The following is a 17,634-nucleotide window of genomic DNA, read 5'->3' on the forward strand; positions in this document are numbered from 1 at the left end:
CCTGGACTTGGATTATGAAAAAAGTGCTGAATTGTAAATCTATGATCGCTAATATTGATTCGGAGTGGCAGCGTATGATTTTAAACCGTAAGTTCTCTATGAAAACTGTGTATAACTGTTTGATCGCAGGTAATTCTGTTTGTTGGCACTCGTTGTTGAGACGTAATATTGCTCGGCCTAGAGCTCGAATTACGTTGTGGATGTTGTGTCACGGCCAATTACCTACCAAAGAGCGGTTGTACAGATTCGGTTTGGTGGAAAACAAGAGGTGCAGCCTGTGTGATCATGAAGAGGAAACCGTTGAACATCTCTTTTTCGATTGCTCTGCTACTAAGAGATTATGGACTGCAATTCTGAACTGGCTTCATATTCACCACTGTCCATTGCCTTGGAGCTTAGAGCTGCCTTGGATATTGGAGAACACTAAAGGAAAGGGTTGGAAAGCAATGTTTTTTAAACTGGCAGTTACGGAAGCTGTCCACGAAATTTGGCTATATCGTAATGATTCTATTTTCAATAGCAATACACATAGGAATACTACTGTGGAAAAGATTATTGATTGTATAGCATATAGAGGTTGGGAAAATAGAAAACTTAGATTGCATGTGGCAAATCTAATGCTGTAGGATCATTTTGTTCGGCTGAATCCTAATTTGGATTGCCTTGGTTGTAATGTTTTTTTGAATTAATATATCATTGATTGGTTCAAAAAAAAAAATAATAATAAAGATAATAATAATAATAATAATAAATATAATAATAAATATAATAATAATAATAATAATAATAATAACAATAATAATAATAATAATAATAATAATAATAATAATAAAGATAATAATAATGATAATAATAATAATAATAATAATAAATATAATAATAAAGATAATAATAATAATAATAATAATAACAATAATAATAAAGATAATAATAACAATAATAATAATAAAGATAATAATAAAGATAATAATAACAATAATAATAATAAATATAATAATAAAGATAATAATAATAATAATAATAATAATAATAATAATAATAAAGATAATAATAACAATAATAATAATAATAAAGATAATAATAAGAATAATAATAATAATAATAATAATAATAATAATAATAAAGATAATAATAATGATAATAATAATAATCATAACAATAATAATAAAGATAATAATAATAATAAAGATAATAATAATAATAATAATAATAATAAAGATAATAATAATAAAGATAATAATAAAGATAATAATAATAATAATAATAATAATAATAATACTAATAATAATACTAATAATAATACTAATAATAATAATAATAACAATAATAATAATAATAATAATACTAATAATAATAATACTAATAATAATACTAATAATAATACTAATAATAATACTAATAATAATAATACTAATAATAATACTAATAATAATACTAATAATAATAATAATAATAATAATAAAGATAATAATACTAATAATAATAATAATAATAATAATAATAATAAAGATAATAATAATAATAATAATAATAATAAAGATAATAATAATAATAATAATAATAATAATAATAATAATAATAAAGATAATAATAGTAAAGATAATAATAATAATAATAATAATAATAATAATAATAATAATAATAATAATAATAATAATAATAATAATAATAATAATAATAATAATAATAATAATAATAATAATAATAATAATAATAATAATAATAAAGATAATAATAATAATAATAATAATAAAGATAATAATAGTAAAGATAATAATAATAATAATAATAATAATAATAATAATAATAATAATAATAATAATAATAATAATAATAATAATAATAATAATAATAATAATAATAATAATAATAATAATAATAATAAAGATAATAATAATAATAATAATAATAATAAAGATAATAATAATAATAATAATAATAATAATAATAATAATAATAAAGATAATAATAATAATAATAATAATAATAAAGATAATAATAAAGATAATAATAATAATAATAATAATAATAATAATAATAATAATAATAATAATAATAATAATAATAATAATAATAATAATAATAATAATAATAATAATAATAATAATAATAATAATAATAATAATAATAATAATAATAATAATAATAATAATAATAATAATAATAATAATAATAATAATAATAATAATAATAATAATAATAATAATAATAATAATAATAATAATAATAATAATAATAATAATAATAATAATAATAATAATAATAATAATAATAATAATAATAATAATAATAATAATAATAATAATAATAATAATAATAATAATAATAATAATAATAATAATAATAATAATAATAATAATAATAATAATAATAATAATAATAATAATAATAATAATAATAATAATAATAATAATAATAATAATAATAATAATAATAATAATAATAATAATAATAATAATAATAATAATAATAATAATAATAATAATAATAATAATAATAATAATAATAATAATAATAATAATAATAATAATAATAATAATAATAATAATAATAATAATAATAATAATAATAATAATAATAATAATAATAATAATAATAATAATAATAATAATAATAATAATAATAATAATAATAATAATAATAATAATAATAATAATAATAATAATAATAATAATAATAATAATAATAATAATAATAATAATAATAATAATAATAATAATAATAATAATAATAATAATAATAATAATAATAATAATAATAATAATAATAATAATAATAATAATAATAATAATAATAATAATAATAATAATAATAATAATAATAATAATAATAATAATAATAATAATAATAATAATAATAATAATAATAATAATAATAATAATAATAATAATAATAATAATAATAATAATAATAATAATAATAATAATAATAATAATAATAATAATAATAATAATAATAATAATAATAATAATAATAATAATAATAATAATAATAATAATAATAATAATAATAATAATAATAATAATAGAAAATAGCATGGCAGGGTCAATGATTTATATAGCTAAAACATATCATTATCCTTTTTATTTTATTTTTAGATCAACATAAAAAATTAAACTTTAGAAATGCTATACATTGTGATTTGCTTTACTTCACATGTGATCTTATTCACTAGTCATCATGATCTTAGAATTGCATTGAGTGGGAGACCCTTGTCCAAGTGAAGAGTAAACATGACTTTATAAGTCACATTCTGTGTACCATTTGCCAATTTAAATCTGAAGAAATGTAAAAGAGCCATTGCCACTATTTTCATTTGTCTGTATGCAAAGTCCTTCCCTAAACACATCCGAGGTCCACCCTACAATCAAACTTGAAAACTTTAGATCACCTCCAATGATCATAAATAATATCAATTCTTATAAAGCAGGCAAAATCAAAGGAAACAAATATACAAATTACATGAAATGCTATAAATTTGAATGGCGATTCCGGTTGGAAAATTCCTTCATTAATCCATCTTTCAGGCCGAAATTCCTCAGCGTCTTCCCCCCAAATGGAAGTCATTCGACCCATAGCATACGCCAAGTAGTACACTCCGTCACCCTTTTCGAGTTTGTGGCCATCAGGAAGAACATCAGGTTCATCTGCAGTTCTTCCATCCTTCAAAAATAATATCATATTATTAAAAAAGCAAAAACATCATCAAAATCTATCTAATGTTGTTTATACAAGGTACATACTATAGCAAGTACAGGATACAATCTCAATGTCTCTGTCAGAGCTGCATGAAGATAATGCATTTTATCAACTATTGTATCTGTTAAATTCTCAACAAACTCATCTATCTTGACTTCACTTTCATGACTACAACAAATCACATCTTTTATTTCTTGCACAATCTTTTCCTCAACAAGAGGGTTCTTGCATAACATGTAAAAGAACCATGAAAGAGTGTTCGCAGTTGAGTCTTTTCCAGCTATCATAAAGTTTAGAATTATATCCCTCAAGTACTTATCACTTATATTTGTTTCGCCTTTCTTGCTCTCCATCAAAAACCTTGATAGTATGTCTTCTTTAACATTCTGAAAAACAAAAAACAAAAAATCACTCATATCATTAACTGTAGAAACTCTTAAAGCAAGAAAAGTAGAACAAATTTATCAATTTACAGAATCTTGCTGAAGTGTCAATTTTTCCTTTTTAGTCTTTATGACTCCATTCACAAATTCATCTATCAATTTCACATTGCGCTTAAGCTTCGCTTCACCACCAACGTTTAGAAACCTTTTAAGGCTCCAGAAAGGATCAACGAAGCGCCAGTAAATTATAGCGTTTGCTTCATCTAAGGCTTTCATGAATTCAATTCCCTCTTTGCTTGATCCCTCTAAGCAATTCAATTCTGTTCCAAACCCAACTTTGAATATCGAGTCCAGAGCACATCTCATTTGTAAGTCCTATCAAAAAGAAGAACAAAATGCATATACATATCATATAATAACAAAACAACTTGAACATAAACTTAAGGTAAATATATAAATAACTACTAACTTGCATATCAAAATGAAGACCCTCTTGAGAAAATTTTGATATAACTTTAACTAATTTGGCAGCATTCTTTCTAAACACAGAACAACTAAAATCTCTAAGAACTCTTGTGGAGAATTCATAGCTAGCAACTTTTCTTTGCTGCTTCCATTTTTCACCATCAACAACAAAAATCCCCTCACCCAAAAGATCAGTCACAACATCTTGATTATACTTACCTTTAGAATATTTATCGAAGTTGGTTTTCAATACATGTTCTATATTTCTGACATCTATGGTATACAACTCACTTAAATATGGAGCAAGAAGCCTCATAGTTGGATGAGTTTTGGCCAATTGAGTATGGTAATCATGGAGTTTCTTGTAGTAGAAAACTTGGTTGAACACAGTGCCTTTAACAGGTGCATATTTTGGGTCTCCTATGGATTTTCCTTTGAAGATTGTCATCATGATGAAACATATGGCTAGGAAAAGAGCTAGAAAAGTGAAGGCTATGAAAGTCAACATGGTGTAGAAAACATCCATTTTTTCTTGAGTTTTTGTTGTTTAAAGAAGAAGAATTGTGATCATAGAAAAGGTTGCTATAGTGCAATTTGTCCTTATTATTGTAGTCTTATATTTTTATTTGGTATGGGATATATAATAAGACAAGTTGAGATTTCAAAGTTGAATTAATCTCTTATACATGAAAGCATCTCTATATAATAATAGAAATCATTTTATTGCAGTAGTGTAAACATTGAACTCTTATTAGGCCTGATTTCATTAACATACAAAAATAATTATGGATAACGTGAAGCAACACAACGCAAGGTTTCGTGGTGTAGTTGGTTATCACGTCAGTCTAACACACTGAAGGTCTCCGGTTCAAGTCTGGGCGAAGCCACTCTTTTTACATGTGGTCCTTAGTTTTGGCTGCAGACAAGGATGACGCTAATAATTTGTATCTATTTTCTTTTGGAAGGTATTATGACGTTTGAAGATAAATTCAAAGCTTGGAAAAATAGAGACTTAAAATATATTACATACATTTCCATAATCAACTTCAAGAACTCAAATTACATTATTATAAATTCCACAAAATTTACAACAACATACCAACATATTGAATTGCACATGTCAACATCCAGTAATTAATATATGGACTACTTGAGACAAAGATCTTTTGCCAAACCATTGACTTGTTGTATATTGGTATCAATCTCAGACAAAATGGTAGACTGATATTGAGGAATATCCTCCAATGGGAAGCATGACACAACAACTTTCCCCCAAGCTCTTCCAGTTTCTATATAACCAAATGCCTCAATCACATTCTCAAATTTATATTCACCTCTTGGATCAATCACAGCTTTTAACTCTCCTCTTTCCAAATATGGCCTCAACTTTTCCAAGATTTCACCACTAACTGTCAAACTTGAATAAACTGCTCTTGGATGTGATGGAGGCCATGTTATGTCAACTATTGCTCCATCATTCTTTGCTACAACAATTGATTTCTTGCAATCACCTGAAAAATTTTAATCATTAATTCATTATGCAACGCAAAGCATCAACACGGATTCGAGAAGAAAAATATTATTACCAACAGTATCATAGAGAAAATCGAATTTCTCATCGATGTCTTCATATTTAGTCTTGGTATAATCCACCACTTTATCAGCACCAAACTGTTTCACAAATTTCACTTTCGGTGTGCTGCATGAAGACACAACATAGGAAGCTCCAAACATAAGTTTGGCCAGTTGAAGAACCAAAGTTCCAACACCACCTGCTCCACCAACCACAAACATTGTCTCGCCTTTCTTAAAATCTCCTGTTTTGAAACCTTCTATTGCTGTTTGAACTGCCAAAGGCAAACTTGCAGCTTCCTCAAATGAAAGACATTTCGGTTTTCTTGCAACTAATTTCTCTTCCACAACAATGAATTGTGCCAGTGTTCCAAGTTGCTTTGGTTTTTCAATGTTGAAATCTTGTATGTTTCCATAGACTTCATCACCTATATCAAATTTTTTGACATTAGTACCTTTTCCTATCACCACTCCGGCCATGTCGCATCCAGGAACCACCTGCAAAAATAAATCCATTTATATTTGTAACATGCATCCATCATGAATGTTTGGGAGCTCTCGAGTTCAAATCTTTACTCGAACAAAGTTTACTCACTTCCCGACCAAACCACGTTTATGAAGAAAAAAGGTTACTTATGCAACAAGCAACTTGCTAGGAAGCTTAAAATTAAAAATTTATAACTCATTATTGCAATGAAAAAATATTTATTGATTACTTACAGCCTTAAGAAATCTGTTTTCAAATATTAAAGTATATCAAAATTAATGTCCACAACAATTTTCCATTAACTGTCACATGACTGTCCTTTGGAAAAGATGTTATCCATGATGTTGTTTGAAACTTATGAAATGTATAACTAAACTAGAGTAATTTAATATAACTTCATTTATTAGTAGTCACTATATTATGAGCAATTTAAGAGTTTCACAGACTCACAGGAAACTTGGACGGAAAGATAGGACGCAAACGCCTCTTTGAATCAATCGGATTCAAAGCAGCAGCTCGAACTTGGACAAGTAGTTGGTTATGCAGAGGAGATGGAATAGGTAAGTCCCCTAGCTTAAGGACTTCCTTAGGACCATACTCCTCATAAAACCAAGCTTTCTGCATTTTCATCTTAAAACTAAAAAAAAAATTCTCTCAATTGGTTTTAGTTTATGCAATTAGACTTGGCAACCATGGTATTTATAGTAAGTTGATGAATGAAAAAGTAATCAAAATATCTCTTCTTATCCTGAAGTGTGAGGATAGAGCATTAAAATTCAAATCCTCAAGTGATTTGACCTGTTAGTCACTCTCTTTGGCTATAACCATTAAAACTATATCTGTTCTTATCCTCTGGCTTTTACAGTAGATGCTACCCAACCAAAATTTAATGTAGAAGAAAATACAAGTTAAAAATGTGAGGATATTTGAGTGATGAGTTTAATGAAACAGTTATTCAGTAAGTGTTTATTATGTCAGAGATTATGTCTTAAGCGCTTAAATTCAATAGGTTATTTGTGTTTCACTGTCTTATTGATCTCAGTGCTTACTAGAAAAATCTCGTTCTAAACTTGCTATTAATAAAGGTTGAAGGGAGTTAATCTAAAACCATAACTGATTTTATGATCTAAGATACAGGAAGCAATATGATACTCCTATCTCTTGAAGATTAAATAACTATTGCATGGATTTTTGTTTTGTTAATCACGACATTGTAACGGAGAAAAACAGTATTGACATCTGTGGATACTGTTTTGTCGCAGCCTCAATCACGCTGATGCAGCATTTTTAAAACCTTGTTTAAGAGACTCAACTTCAATACAACTTAGATCAACATTAATGGTGTCTATCTCTCCAATGGATAGCGACAGGTTTGTCTTTTAGGGCGTGCAAGATATCGCTCACACATAGCCCAAAATTTGTCAGAGTTAAACTGAAGATAAATAGAGCCTCATAAAATATGTCATTGTTAAAATATGGTTAAATAGAGACTCTGAATATTTTATCATTATTGAAACGTGACTATCCTACACACGACCTTCAAAAACTTAAAACTGCTATAGATAGCGACCACATTATCTTTTTATCATTCATGCTTGGAGTTTACTCGGTAAGATTCCGGTGGAATTATATTCACATGTTGTGGTTAAGCTCACTTGTCAGTAAACTATGGAATTGGCCTCACATCTTGGTGTTAAGTCTATATGTTCCTTAATCCAAGTTGTTTAAGGTAGATATTTTTGAATGTATATTCATTAATTCTTGTTATCCACACTGAAAAAAAACAAGCTATCAGAAAGAAAAACATTGTGGTTGAAATTCTTTGTTGCAGAAAACTTGTCAAAGGATAATCCAATAGGTTGAAAGAAGTGGTTTAGAGAATGGCATTTGAGAAAGAGTGAAAGAGATGTGGTGCAAATGTAACATGCGAGAGAATATTAATATTATCCATAGCCAACTACCAGTCAATGCAATTGCAATGCAAAGACTTAATGTAACTACCTTAACATTTACTCTCATACAATCCAAAAACAGTACAGTTAATCTAAGAAACATGAAGCAATGTTATATTATCTCTTACTTGAAGATGACTAATGCATGAATTATGGCTCTTGCTGTTTCTATCACCCATGTGGGTTAAGAAAGACATGATTGAATTGAAATTCATTAATTCTTGTTATCTTCACTGAAAAACTAGCTATATATGGAAACATTAGTGTGGTTGGATATCATCTGCTGTAGTATTGTCGTACTACTGATATCAATATTCAACTACTAGTCAATGCAGTGCAAACCATTTGGTGATCTATCCTTAAAACACATTGTCTTGCACTATACCAGAATAAATAAAAATCAAACAAAAACTTCATATTATTGGCTTGTTTTGTTTTCATTTATAAATTCATAAAATGATGAGTGAAAAAATGTCAACATCACTTTGTATCTTTTTATTGAAAATTAAGTACCACATAGTAAAAATTTATACGTAGCTAAATAGAGCATCATAAAATATTTGTCACGGTTAAACTCTGGTTAAATAGGACTTCTAATTATTTTATAATGATTGAATCTTGACTAAGCTACACATTATCTTTTTATCATTCAAAGAAAAATAAAACATTGTGGTTGGAATTCATTTGTTGTAGAAAACTTCTCAAAGGATAATCCAATAGCTTGAAAGATGTGGCTTAGAGAATGACCCGTCGTAGGAAAGTCGCGATTCAACCATGACAAAACAATTGGAGGCTCTATTTAACCACGAGTTAATGGTGACAAATATTTTATGAAACCCTATTTAACTACAATTTAACATTGACAAATTTTGGATTTTACGCGGTAGCCCGCCTTGCACACCACCAAAGTTGGCCAATATAGAAGCACAAAGTGTTCGGTAACAAAGTTCAACCAATTGTACCTACATCTCCGACTATATAGCGACAATAGTACTTTTCCATTATTCATGCTTCAGATTTACAAAATACACCTTGTATTTAAATACTACGTCTCAAAAACTAACTCAAGGATGATAGTATTCAAACACAATTATACATCTAACAGCTCGGAAACTTAAACCTTGTGAAACTTCAATAATATATATTTGTTTCGCCTTTCTTGCTCTCCATCAAAAACCTTGATAGTATGTCTTCTTTAACATTCTGAAAAAACAAAAACAAAAAATCACTCGTATCATTAACTGTAGAAACTCTTAAAGCAAGAAAGTAGAACAAATTTATCAATTTACAGAATCTTTCTGAAGTGTCAATTGTTCCTTTTTAGTCTTTATGACTCCATTCACAAATTCATCTATCAATTTCACATTGCGCTTAAGCTTCGCTTCACCACCAATGTTTAGAAACCTCTTAAGGCTCCAGAAAGGATCAACGAAGCGCCAGTAAATTATAGCGTTTGCTTCATCTAAGGCTTTCATGAATTCAATTCCCTCTTTGCTTGATCCCTCTAAGCAATTCAATTCTGTTCCAAACCCAACTTTGAATATCGAGTCCAAAGCACATCTCATTTGTAAGTCCTATAAAAAACAAGAACAAAATGCACACAATCTAAACTAAAGCTTCCTCAATAACAAAACAACTTGAACATAAATTTAGGAAAATATAAACAACTACTCACTTGCATATCAAAATGAAGACCCTCATGAGAAAATTTCGATATAAATTTAACTAATTTTGCAGCGTTCTTTCTAAAAACATAACAACTAAAATCTCTAAGAACTCTTGTGGAGAATTCATAGCTAGCAACTTTTCTTTGCTGCTTCCATTTTTCACCATCAACAACAAAAATCCCCTCACCCAAAAGATCAGTCACAACATCTTGATTATGCTTACCTTTAGAATATTTATCGAAGTTGGTTTTCAATACATGTTCTATATTTCTCACATCTATGGTATACAACTCACTTAAATATGGAGCAAGAAGCCTCATAGTTGGATGAGTTTTGGCCAATTGAGTATGGTAATCATGGAGTTTCTTGTAGTAGAAAATTTGGTTGAACACAGTGCCTTTAATAGGTGCATATTTAGGGTCCCCTATGGATTTTCCTTTGAAGATTGTCATCAGGATGAAGCATATGAATAGGAAAAGAGCTAGAAAAGTGAAGGCTATGAAAGTCAACATGGAGTAGAAAACATCCATTTTTTCTTGAGTTTTTGTTGTTAAAAGAAGAAGAATTGTGATGATAGAAAAGGTTGCTATAGTGCAATTTGTCCTTATTATTGTAGATTTGGTTTGAGATATATAATAAGACAAGTTGAGCATTTGGAGTGGGAAGATTTCAAAGTTGAATTAATCTCTTGTACATGAAAGCATCTCTATATAATAATAGAAATCATTTTATTGCAGTAGTGTAAACATTGAACTCTTATTAGGCCTAATTTCAATAACATACAAACATCATTTTATAAAACGTAAAGCCTTGTATTAACAAGGTTTCGTGGTGTAGTTGGTTATCACGTCAGTCTAACACATTGAGGGTCTCCGGGTTGAACCCGGGCGAAGCCAATCTTTTCAATTTTGAGGAATAAGCAGTTCAGTTTTTGGCAAAACGTGATATTTGCACATGTGGTCTTGGTTTTGGCTGCAGACAAGGATGACGCTAATAATTTGTATCTATTTTCTTTTGGAAGGTATTATGACGTTTGAAGATAAATTCAAAGCTTGGAATAAATAGAGAGTTGAACAAAGAGAAATATTGTAATTTTTTTTATTGCATAATACACACAAATACTTAAAATATATTACATACGTTTCCATAATCAACTTCAAGAACACAAATTACATTATTATAAATTTCACAAAATTTACAACAACATACCAACATATTGAATTGCACATGTCAACATCTATAGTAATTAATATATGGACTACTTGAGACAAACATCTTTTGCCAAACCATTGACTTGTTGTATATTAGTATCAATCTCAGACAAAATGGTTGACTGATATTGAGAAATATCCTCCAATGGGAAGCATGACACAACAACTTTCCCCCAAGCTCTTCCAGTTTCTATATAACCAAATGCCTCAATCACATTCTCAAATTTATATTCACCTTTTGGATCAATCACAGGTTTCAACTCTCCACTTTCCAAATATGGCCTCAACTTTTCCAAGATTTCACCACTAACTGTCAAACTTGAATAAACTGCTCTTGGATGCGATGGAGGCCATGTTATGTCAACTATTGCTCCATCATCCTTTGCTACAACAATTGATTTCTTGCAATCACCTGAAAAATTTCATTCATAATTAATTCATTATGCAACGCAAAGCATCAACACGGATTCGAGAAGAAAAATATTATTACCAACAGTATCATAGAGAAAATCAAATTTCTCATCAATGTCTTCGTATTTAGTCTTAGTGTAATCCACCACTTTATCAGCACCAAATTGTTTCACAAATTTCACTTTAGGTGTGCTGCATGAAGACACAACATAGGAAGCTCCAAACATAAGTTTGGCCAGTTGAAGAACCAAAGTTCCAACACCACCTGCTCCACCAACCACAAACATTGTCTCACCCTTCTTAAAATCTCCTGTTTTGAAGCCTTCTATTGCTGTTTGAACTGCCAAAGGCAAACTTGCAGCTTCCTCAAATGAAAGACATTTCGGTTTTCTTGCAACTAATTTCTCTTCCACAACAATGAACTGTGCCAGTGTTCCAAGTTGCTTTGGTTTTTCAATGTTGAAATCTTGTATGTTTCCGTAGACTTCATCACCTATATCAAATTTTTTGACATTAGTACCTTTTCCTATCACCACGCCAGCCATGTCACATCCAGGAACCACCTGTAAAAATAAATCCATTTATGTTTATAACACAAGAAATAGTACTTTTATGAAGAAAAGTGGTTACTTATGCGACAAGCCACTTGCTTGAAAACTTAAAATGAAATATTCAAAACTCATTATTGCAATTTGAAAATATTTATTGATTACTTACAGCCTCAAGAAATCTATCTACATTAATATATTAAAGTATGTCTGATATAAACTGTGTCCACAACAATTTTCCATTAACTGTCACATGATTGACAGTAACCTATTATATACCCTAGTTCTCTTGTCGATGGAAAAAAATGTTATCCATGATGTAATTTGAAACTCATAAAATAGGTAACTAAATTAGTGTAATTTAATGTAACTTCATTTATGAGCAAATATAGAGTTTCACAGACTCACAGGAAACTTGGATGGAAAGATAGGACGCAGACGCCTCTTTGAATCAATTGGATTCAAAGCAGCAGCATGAACTTGAACAAGTAGTTGGTTATGCAGAGGAGATGGAATAGGAAAGTCCCCTAGCTTAAGGACTTCCTTAGGACCATACTCCTCATAGAACCAAGCTTTCTGCATTTTCATATTAAAACTAAGAAAATTTTCTCTCAAATGGTCTTAGTTTATGCAATTAGACTTAGCAACTATGGTATTTATAGTAAGTTGATGAGTGAAAAAGTAATCAAAATATCTCTTCTTATCCTGAAGTGTGAGGATAGAGCATTAAAATTCAAGTCCTTCAGTGATTTGACCTGTTAGTCACTCTCTATGGCTATAACCATAAAACTATATCTCTTCTTATCCTCCTCTGGCTTCTAAAATAGATGCTACCCAACCAAAATTTAGTGTAGAAGAATATACAAGTTAATGTGAGGATATTTGAGTGAAGAGTTTAATTAAACAGTTATTCAGTAAGTGTTTATTATGTCAGAGATTATGGCTTAAGTGCTTAAATTCAATAGGTTATTTGTGTTTCAATGTCTTAGTGATCTCAGTGCTTACTAGAAAAGTCACATTCTAAACTTGCTATTATTAAAGGTCGAAGGGAGTTAATCCAAAACCATAACTGATTTTATGATCTAAGATACAGGAAGCAATATGATACTCCTATCTCTTTAAGATTAAATAACTATTGCATGGATTTTTGTTTTGTTAATCATGTTATTGGTATAACGATGTTTGGGGGTGATTTTTTTCACGACGTTGTAATGGAGAAAAACAGTATTGACATCTAAGAAACATGAAGCAATGTTATATTATCTCTTACTTGAAGATGACTAATGCATGAATTATGGCTCTTGCTGTTTCTATCATCCACGTGGGTTAATTAAGAAAGACATGATTGAATTGAAATTAATTAATTCTTGTTATCTTCACTGAAAAACTTGCTATATATATGGAAACATTAGTGTGGTTGGATATCATCTGCTGTAGTATTGTCGTACTACTGATATCAACATTCAACTACTAGTCAATGCAGTGCAAACCATTTGGTGATCTATCCTTAAAACACATTGTCTTGCAAAAACTTCATATTATTGGCTTCTTTTGTTTTCATTTATAAATTCATAAAATGATGCGTGAAAAAATGTCAACATCACTCTATATCTTTTTATTGAAAATTAAGTAACACATAGTAAAAACTTATACGTAGCTAAATAGAGCCTCATAAAATATTTATCACCGTTAAACTCTGGTTAAATAGGACCTCTAATTATTTTATAATGATTGAATCGTGACTAAGCTACACATTATCTTTTTATCATTCAAGCTTGGAATTTATTGAATACAACTTGTATTTAAATACTAAGATTCCGCTTGAATTGCATTCACATCTTATTGTTAAGTTCACTTAATTATCAGTAAACTATGGAATTGGCCTCACATCTTGCTGTTAAGTCTATGTTCCATTGTGGTTAGAATTCATTGTTGCAGAAAACTTCTCAAAGGTTAATCCAATAGCTTGAAAGATGTGGCTTAGAGAATGACCCTCTGAAGGAAAATTCCGGTTCAACCATGACAAAACAATTAGAGACCATATTTAACCATGATTTAATAGTGGCAAATATTTTATAAAACACACTATGTTTGGTAACAAAGTTCGGTCAATTGTACCTATGTATCCGAAACAGTACTTTTCTATTATTAATGCTTAAAATTTACGAAATACAACTTGTATTTAAATACTATATCTTGAAAACTAACTCAAGGATGATAGTATTCAAACACGTTTATACATCTAACAGCTCGGAAACTTAAACCTTGTGAAACTTCAATAAATATCTATCCGTCTACATTCCATCATGCAAGTGGGTTAAGGTAGATATGTTTGAACGGATATTCATTAATTCTTGTTATCCACACTGAAAAAAACAAGCTATCAGAAAGAAAACATTGTGGTTGGAATTCATTTGTCGTCGAAAAACTTCTCAAAGGATAATCCAATAGGTTGAAAGAAGTGGTTTAGAGAATGGCATTGGAGAAAGAGTGAAAGAGATGTGGTGCAACTGTAACATGCGAAAGAATATTAATATTATCCAGAGCCAACTACCAGTCAATGCAATTGCAATGCAAAGACTTAATCTAACTACCTTAACATTTACTCTCATGCAATCCAAAAACAGTACTTAAATATAAGTTTGAAATGCATGAATTATTGATCTTGCTGTTTCTGTCACCCATGTGGATTAAGCTAGACATGTTTGAAATGAAATCCATTAATTCTTGTTATCTTCATTGGATAGCAAGCTTTATATGGAAAAGAACAATGTGGTTGAAATTCATCTGCTATATGCTATTTCATCATGGGGTAACTTCATTGGATATCTGCTATATGATATTTCATCATGGGGTAACTTCGTTCAAGATAAGTTCAAGTATCTAAATTTCTAACCAATGTGAGAATTCTCCACAATGCTCGCACTTGTTATTCTCAACAAATTTCTAACCAATGTGAGAATTCTCCACACTGCTCGCACTTGTTATTCTCAACAAATTCGAAAGTGATTTGCAGGGTTCTAAAATGATGATTACAATTCATGGTGTCGAAAAACAAATTGCTTGTATGCTAAAACGCAATCCGGCGCTTATAAATACTTTCATTTTCTTTAATTTTTACTATGTGGTGCTAAATTTTCAATAAAGAAATACAAAGTTATGTTGAGATTTTTTCACTCATCATTTAATGAACTTATAAATAAAAACAAAACAAGCCATAATATGACGTTTTTGGTGTTTAAAGGATTGATCACCAAATGGTTTTCACTGCATTGACTAGTAGTTGAATGTTGATATCAGTAGTAGGACAGTACTACAGCAGATGATATCCAATCACACTAACTGTTTCCATATTTATAGCAAGTTTTTCAGTGAAGGTAACAAGAATTGATTAATTTCAATTCAATCATGTCTTTCTTAGCCCACATGGGTGATAGAAACAGCAAGAGCAATAATCCATGCATTTCAAACTTGTATTGAACTAGTGTTTTTGGATTGTATGAGAGTAAAGGTTAAGGTTGTTAGATTAAGTCTTTGCAATGCATTTGCATTGACTGGTAGTTGGCTATGGATAATATTCTCTCGCGTGTTACAGTCTTTCTCAAATGCCATATTCTCTAAGCCACATCTTTCAACCAATAGGATTATCCTTTGAGAAGTTTTCTACAGCAAATGAAATCCAACCAGTGTTTTTTTCAGTGTGGATAACAAGAATTAATGAATATCCTTTCAATCATGTCTACTTTAAACCACTTGCATGATGGAACATAATAGACTTCACAGTTAACAGCAAGATGTGAGGCCAATTTCCATAGTTTACTGATAAATGAACATTACAACAAGGTGTGAATGCAATTCAAACGGAATCTTAGTATTTAAATACAAGTTATACCGAGTAAATTCCAAGCTTGAATGATAAAAGATATTATGGTCGCAATCCAGAGTCGTCTTAAGTTTTGGAGGTCATGTGTAAGATAGTCACAATTCAATCAAGGTAAAATAATCAGAGGCTCTATTTAGCTTCGGTTTAATTGTGACAAATTTTAGGCTCTGCGAGATAGCCCGCCTTACATCCCCTCAAAGATAGCCCTATTACTCCAGTTGGAGACATACACCATTAGCCAAACTTCTTATTTTACATCGTGTTACCAACATAATGTTGATCTAGGTGGTATTGAACTTGAATCTTTTAAACAATGTTTTAAAAAAGTTGCATCAGCGTGATTGAATATCCGCAATGGTCACACTGACTTGTATTTTCTTCTACATTAAATTTTGGTTGGGTAGCATCTATTGTAGAAGCTAGAGGATAAGATGATAAATAGTTTAATGGCTATAGCCATAGAGAGTGACTAACAATACAACAGGTCAAATCACTTAAGGATTTGAATTTTAATGCTCTATCCTCATATACTTACATGATAATGTTAGGATATTTTAATTCCTTTCATTTTTAAACGGGTGTAAATTCAATAGACGTTTCTCACCAGTTGAATTTACACCCTTCAATAACGGGTGTAAATTGCATAAAAAATGGGTCTAAATTAACCATTTTGTACTAGTGACTCCACCTTTCCCAATTGCTTCCATCAAGAGTCAAAATATCGGTTTTGAAACCACCATTTACATTCATCTTTCTTCTATTTCAACTTTCAAGAAACCTTTGCAACTTTTCTTCACTCTGTGTTTTCCTCGCACTTCACTCGTGTTTCCCTTATGAATCAACAGCAACCCACTTTGATGTCAAAATTAGGCTCTAAATGCAAATTTATGGCGCATCAAAGTTGTTACATACAAAGCAAGTAACACAGAATTAGGAAATAGGAAAAGAAAAAAAGGGTTGCTCAAATAATTTTCAATAAGGCTTCCCACGAGCTTATTAACATTTCATTACATGAAAGGTGCAGGGATGGATGATTTTATAGTTGCTTGTGATTCAAGTAACTTATTTGAGTCACAAGTTAACCAACTTAACTAACTACCTAACCACCTCTTAGTTAGTTATATCCCTCATTTATAATTATTACATCAATTACGCATATTAAAAATAACACTAAACTAAACAAACAAATGTAATTTAATCTACCAGAAGGATCCTTTTGCAGGGTACTAAAATGATCATTCAGATTTATTTTTGCACCGCTATTATATAAAAAATTAAAAGATACAACAATGAGATGTAGAATTATATTATGAATAATTTGGAATAATAACAAACTTGATAGTGTCGAAAAAACGC

At 29.2% G+C, this 17,634-nt stretch overlaps 4 protein-coding genes and 1 non-coding gene across 5 annotated transcripts; 1 reads left to right on the forward strand and 4 right to left on the reverse strand.

The window, feature by feature from the left end:
- Positions 1-3,039: 3,039 nt before the first annotated feature.
- LOC131618405 (cytochrome P450 704C1-like) lies at positions 3,040-5,184 on the reverse strand. The gene is made up of 5 exons (XM_058889635.1): positions 4,552-5,184; positions 4,173-4,457; positions 3,744-4,085; positions 3,463-3,663; positions 3,040-3,361 (listed from the first exon to the last, which is right to left on the reverse strand). Exons 1-5 carry the CDS (start codon positions 5,071-5,073, stop codon positions 3,179-3,181), a joined length of 1,533 nt encoding a protein of 510 aa, XP_058745618.1. The 5' UTR covers positions 5,074-5,184; the 3' UTR covers positions 3,040-3,178.
- A 176-nt stretch (positions 5,185-5,360) lies between these two features.
- TRNAV-AAC (transfer RNA valine (anticodon AAC)) lies at positions 5,361-5,434 on the forward strand. Its single transcript has one exon. It is a non-coding gene; the product is annotated as a tRNA-Val (tRNA).
- Positions 5,435-5,554: 120 nt separating this feature from the next.
- On the reverse strand, positions 5,555-7,261 carry LOC131616705 (2-methylene-furan-3-one reductase-like). The gene is made up of 3 exons (XM_058888121.1): positions 7,057-7,261; positions 6,134-6,617; positions 5,555-6,058 (listed from the first exon to the last, which is right to left on the reverse strand). Exons 1-3 carry the CDS (start codon positions 7,234-7,236, stop codon positions 5,694-5,696), a joined length of 1,029 nt encoding a protein of 342 aa, XP_058744104.1. The 5' UTR covers positions 7,237-7,261; the 3' UTR covers positions 5,555-5,693.
- Positions 7,262-9,537: 2,276 nt separating this feature from the next.
- Positions 9,538-10,938, reverse strand: LOC131616708 (cytochrome P450 704C1-like). The gene is made up of 3 exons (XM_058888123.1): positions 10,234-10,938; positions 9,848-10,132; positions 9,538-9,761 (listed from the first exon to the last, which is right to left on the reverse strand). The coding sequence occupies exons 1-3, from the start codon at positions 10,876-10,878 to the stop codon at positions 9,690-9,692; spliced, it is 1,002 nt and encodes a 333-aa protein (XP_058744106.1). The 5' UTR covers positions 10,879-10,938; the 3' UTR covers positions 9,538-9,689.
- A 422-nt stretch (positions 10,939-11,360) lies between these two features.
- On the reverse strand, positions 11,361-13,030 carry LOC131616707 (2-methylene-furan-3-one reductase-like). Its single transcript, XM_058888122.1, has 3 exons — positions 12,804-13,030; positions 11,927-12,410; positions 11,361-11,848 (listed from the first exon to the last, which is right to left on the reverse strand). The coding sequence occupies exons 1-3, from the start codon at positions 12,981-12,983 to the stop codon at positions 11,484-11,486; spliced, it is 1,029 nt and encodes a 342-aa protein (XP_058744105.1). The 5' UTR covers positions 12,984-13,030; the 3' UTR covers positions 11,361-11,483.
- Between the last annotated feature and the right edge of the window lie 4,604 nt (positions 13,031-17,634).

This window comes from Vicia villosa, linkage group LG7, assembly GCF_029867415.1.
Source record: "Vicia villosa cultivar HV-30 ecotype Madison, WI linkage group LG7, Vvil1.0, whole genome shotgun sequence".
Lineage (NCBI taxonomy): Eukaryota > Viridiplantae > Streptophyta > Magnoliopsida > Fabales > Fabaceae > Vicia > Vicia villosa.

What these genes read in the sequence shown, in the direction of transcription:
- LOC131618405 (XM_058889635.1), bottom strand. Translation starts at nt 5,073, where the DNA reads ATGGATGTTTTCTACACCATGTTGACTTTCATAGCCTTCACTTTTCTA. An exon ending in GTCTTCATTTTGATATGCAA is followed by an intron (nt 4,458 to 4,551) that starts GTTAGTAGTTAT and finishes TCTTTTTGATAG; the next exon opens with GACTTACAAATGAGATGTGC. An exon ending in TGACACTTCAGCAAGATTCT is followed by an intron (nt 4,086 to 4,172) that starts GTAAATTGATAA and finishes TTTGTTTTTCAG; the next exon opens with AATGTTAAAGAAGACATACT.
- LOC131616705 (XM_058888121.1), bottom strand. Translation starts at nt 7,236, where the DNA reads ATGAAAATGCAGAAAGCTTGGTTTTATGAGGAGTATGGTCCTAAGGAA. An exon ending in TCTTTCCGTCCAAGTTTCCT is followed by an intron (nt 6,618 to 7,056) that starts GTGAGTCTGTGA and finishes TTATTTTTGCAG; the next exon opens with GTGGTTCCTGGATGCGACAT. An exon ending in TTTTCTCTATGATACTGTTG is followed by an intron (nt 6,059 to 6,133) that starts GTAATAATATTT and finishes AAAATTTTTCAG; the next exon opens with GTGATTGCAAGAAATCAATT.
- LOC131616708 (XM_058888123.1), bottom strand. Translation starts at nt 10,878, where the DNA reads ATGCTCAACTTGTCTTATTATATATCTCAAACCAAATCTACAATAATA. An exon ending in GTCTTCATTTTGATATGCAA is followed by an intron (nt 10,133 to 10,233) that starts GTGAGTAGTTGT and finishes TGTTTTTTATAG; the next exon opens with GACTTACAAATGAGATGTGC. An exon ending in TGACACTTCAGAAAGATTCT is followed by an intron (nt 9,762 to 9,847) that starts GTAAATTGATAA and finishes TTGTTTTTTCAG; the next exon opens with AATGTTAAAGAAGACATACT.
- LOC131616707 (XM_058888122.1), bottom strand. Translation starts at nt 12,983, where the DNA reads ATGAAAATGCAGAAAGCTTGGTTCTATGAGGAGTATGGTCCTAAGGAA. An exon ending in TCTTTCCATCCAAGTTTCCT is followed by an intron (nt 12,411 to 12,803) that starts GTGAGTCTGTGA and finishes TTATTTTTACAG; the next exon opens with GTGGTTCCTGGATGTGACAT. An exon ending in TTTTCTCTATGATACTGTTG is followed by an intron (nt 11,849 to 11,926) that starts GTAATAATATTT and finishes GAAATTTTTCAG; the next exon opens with GTGATTGCAAGAAATCAATT.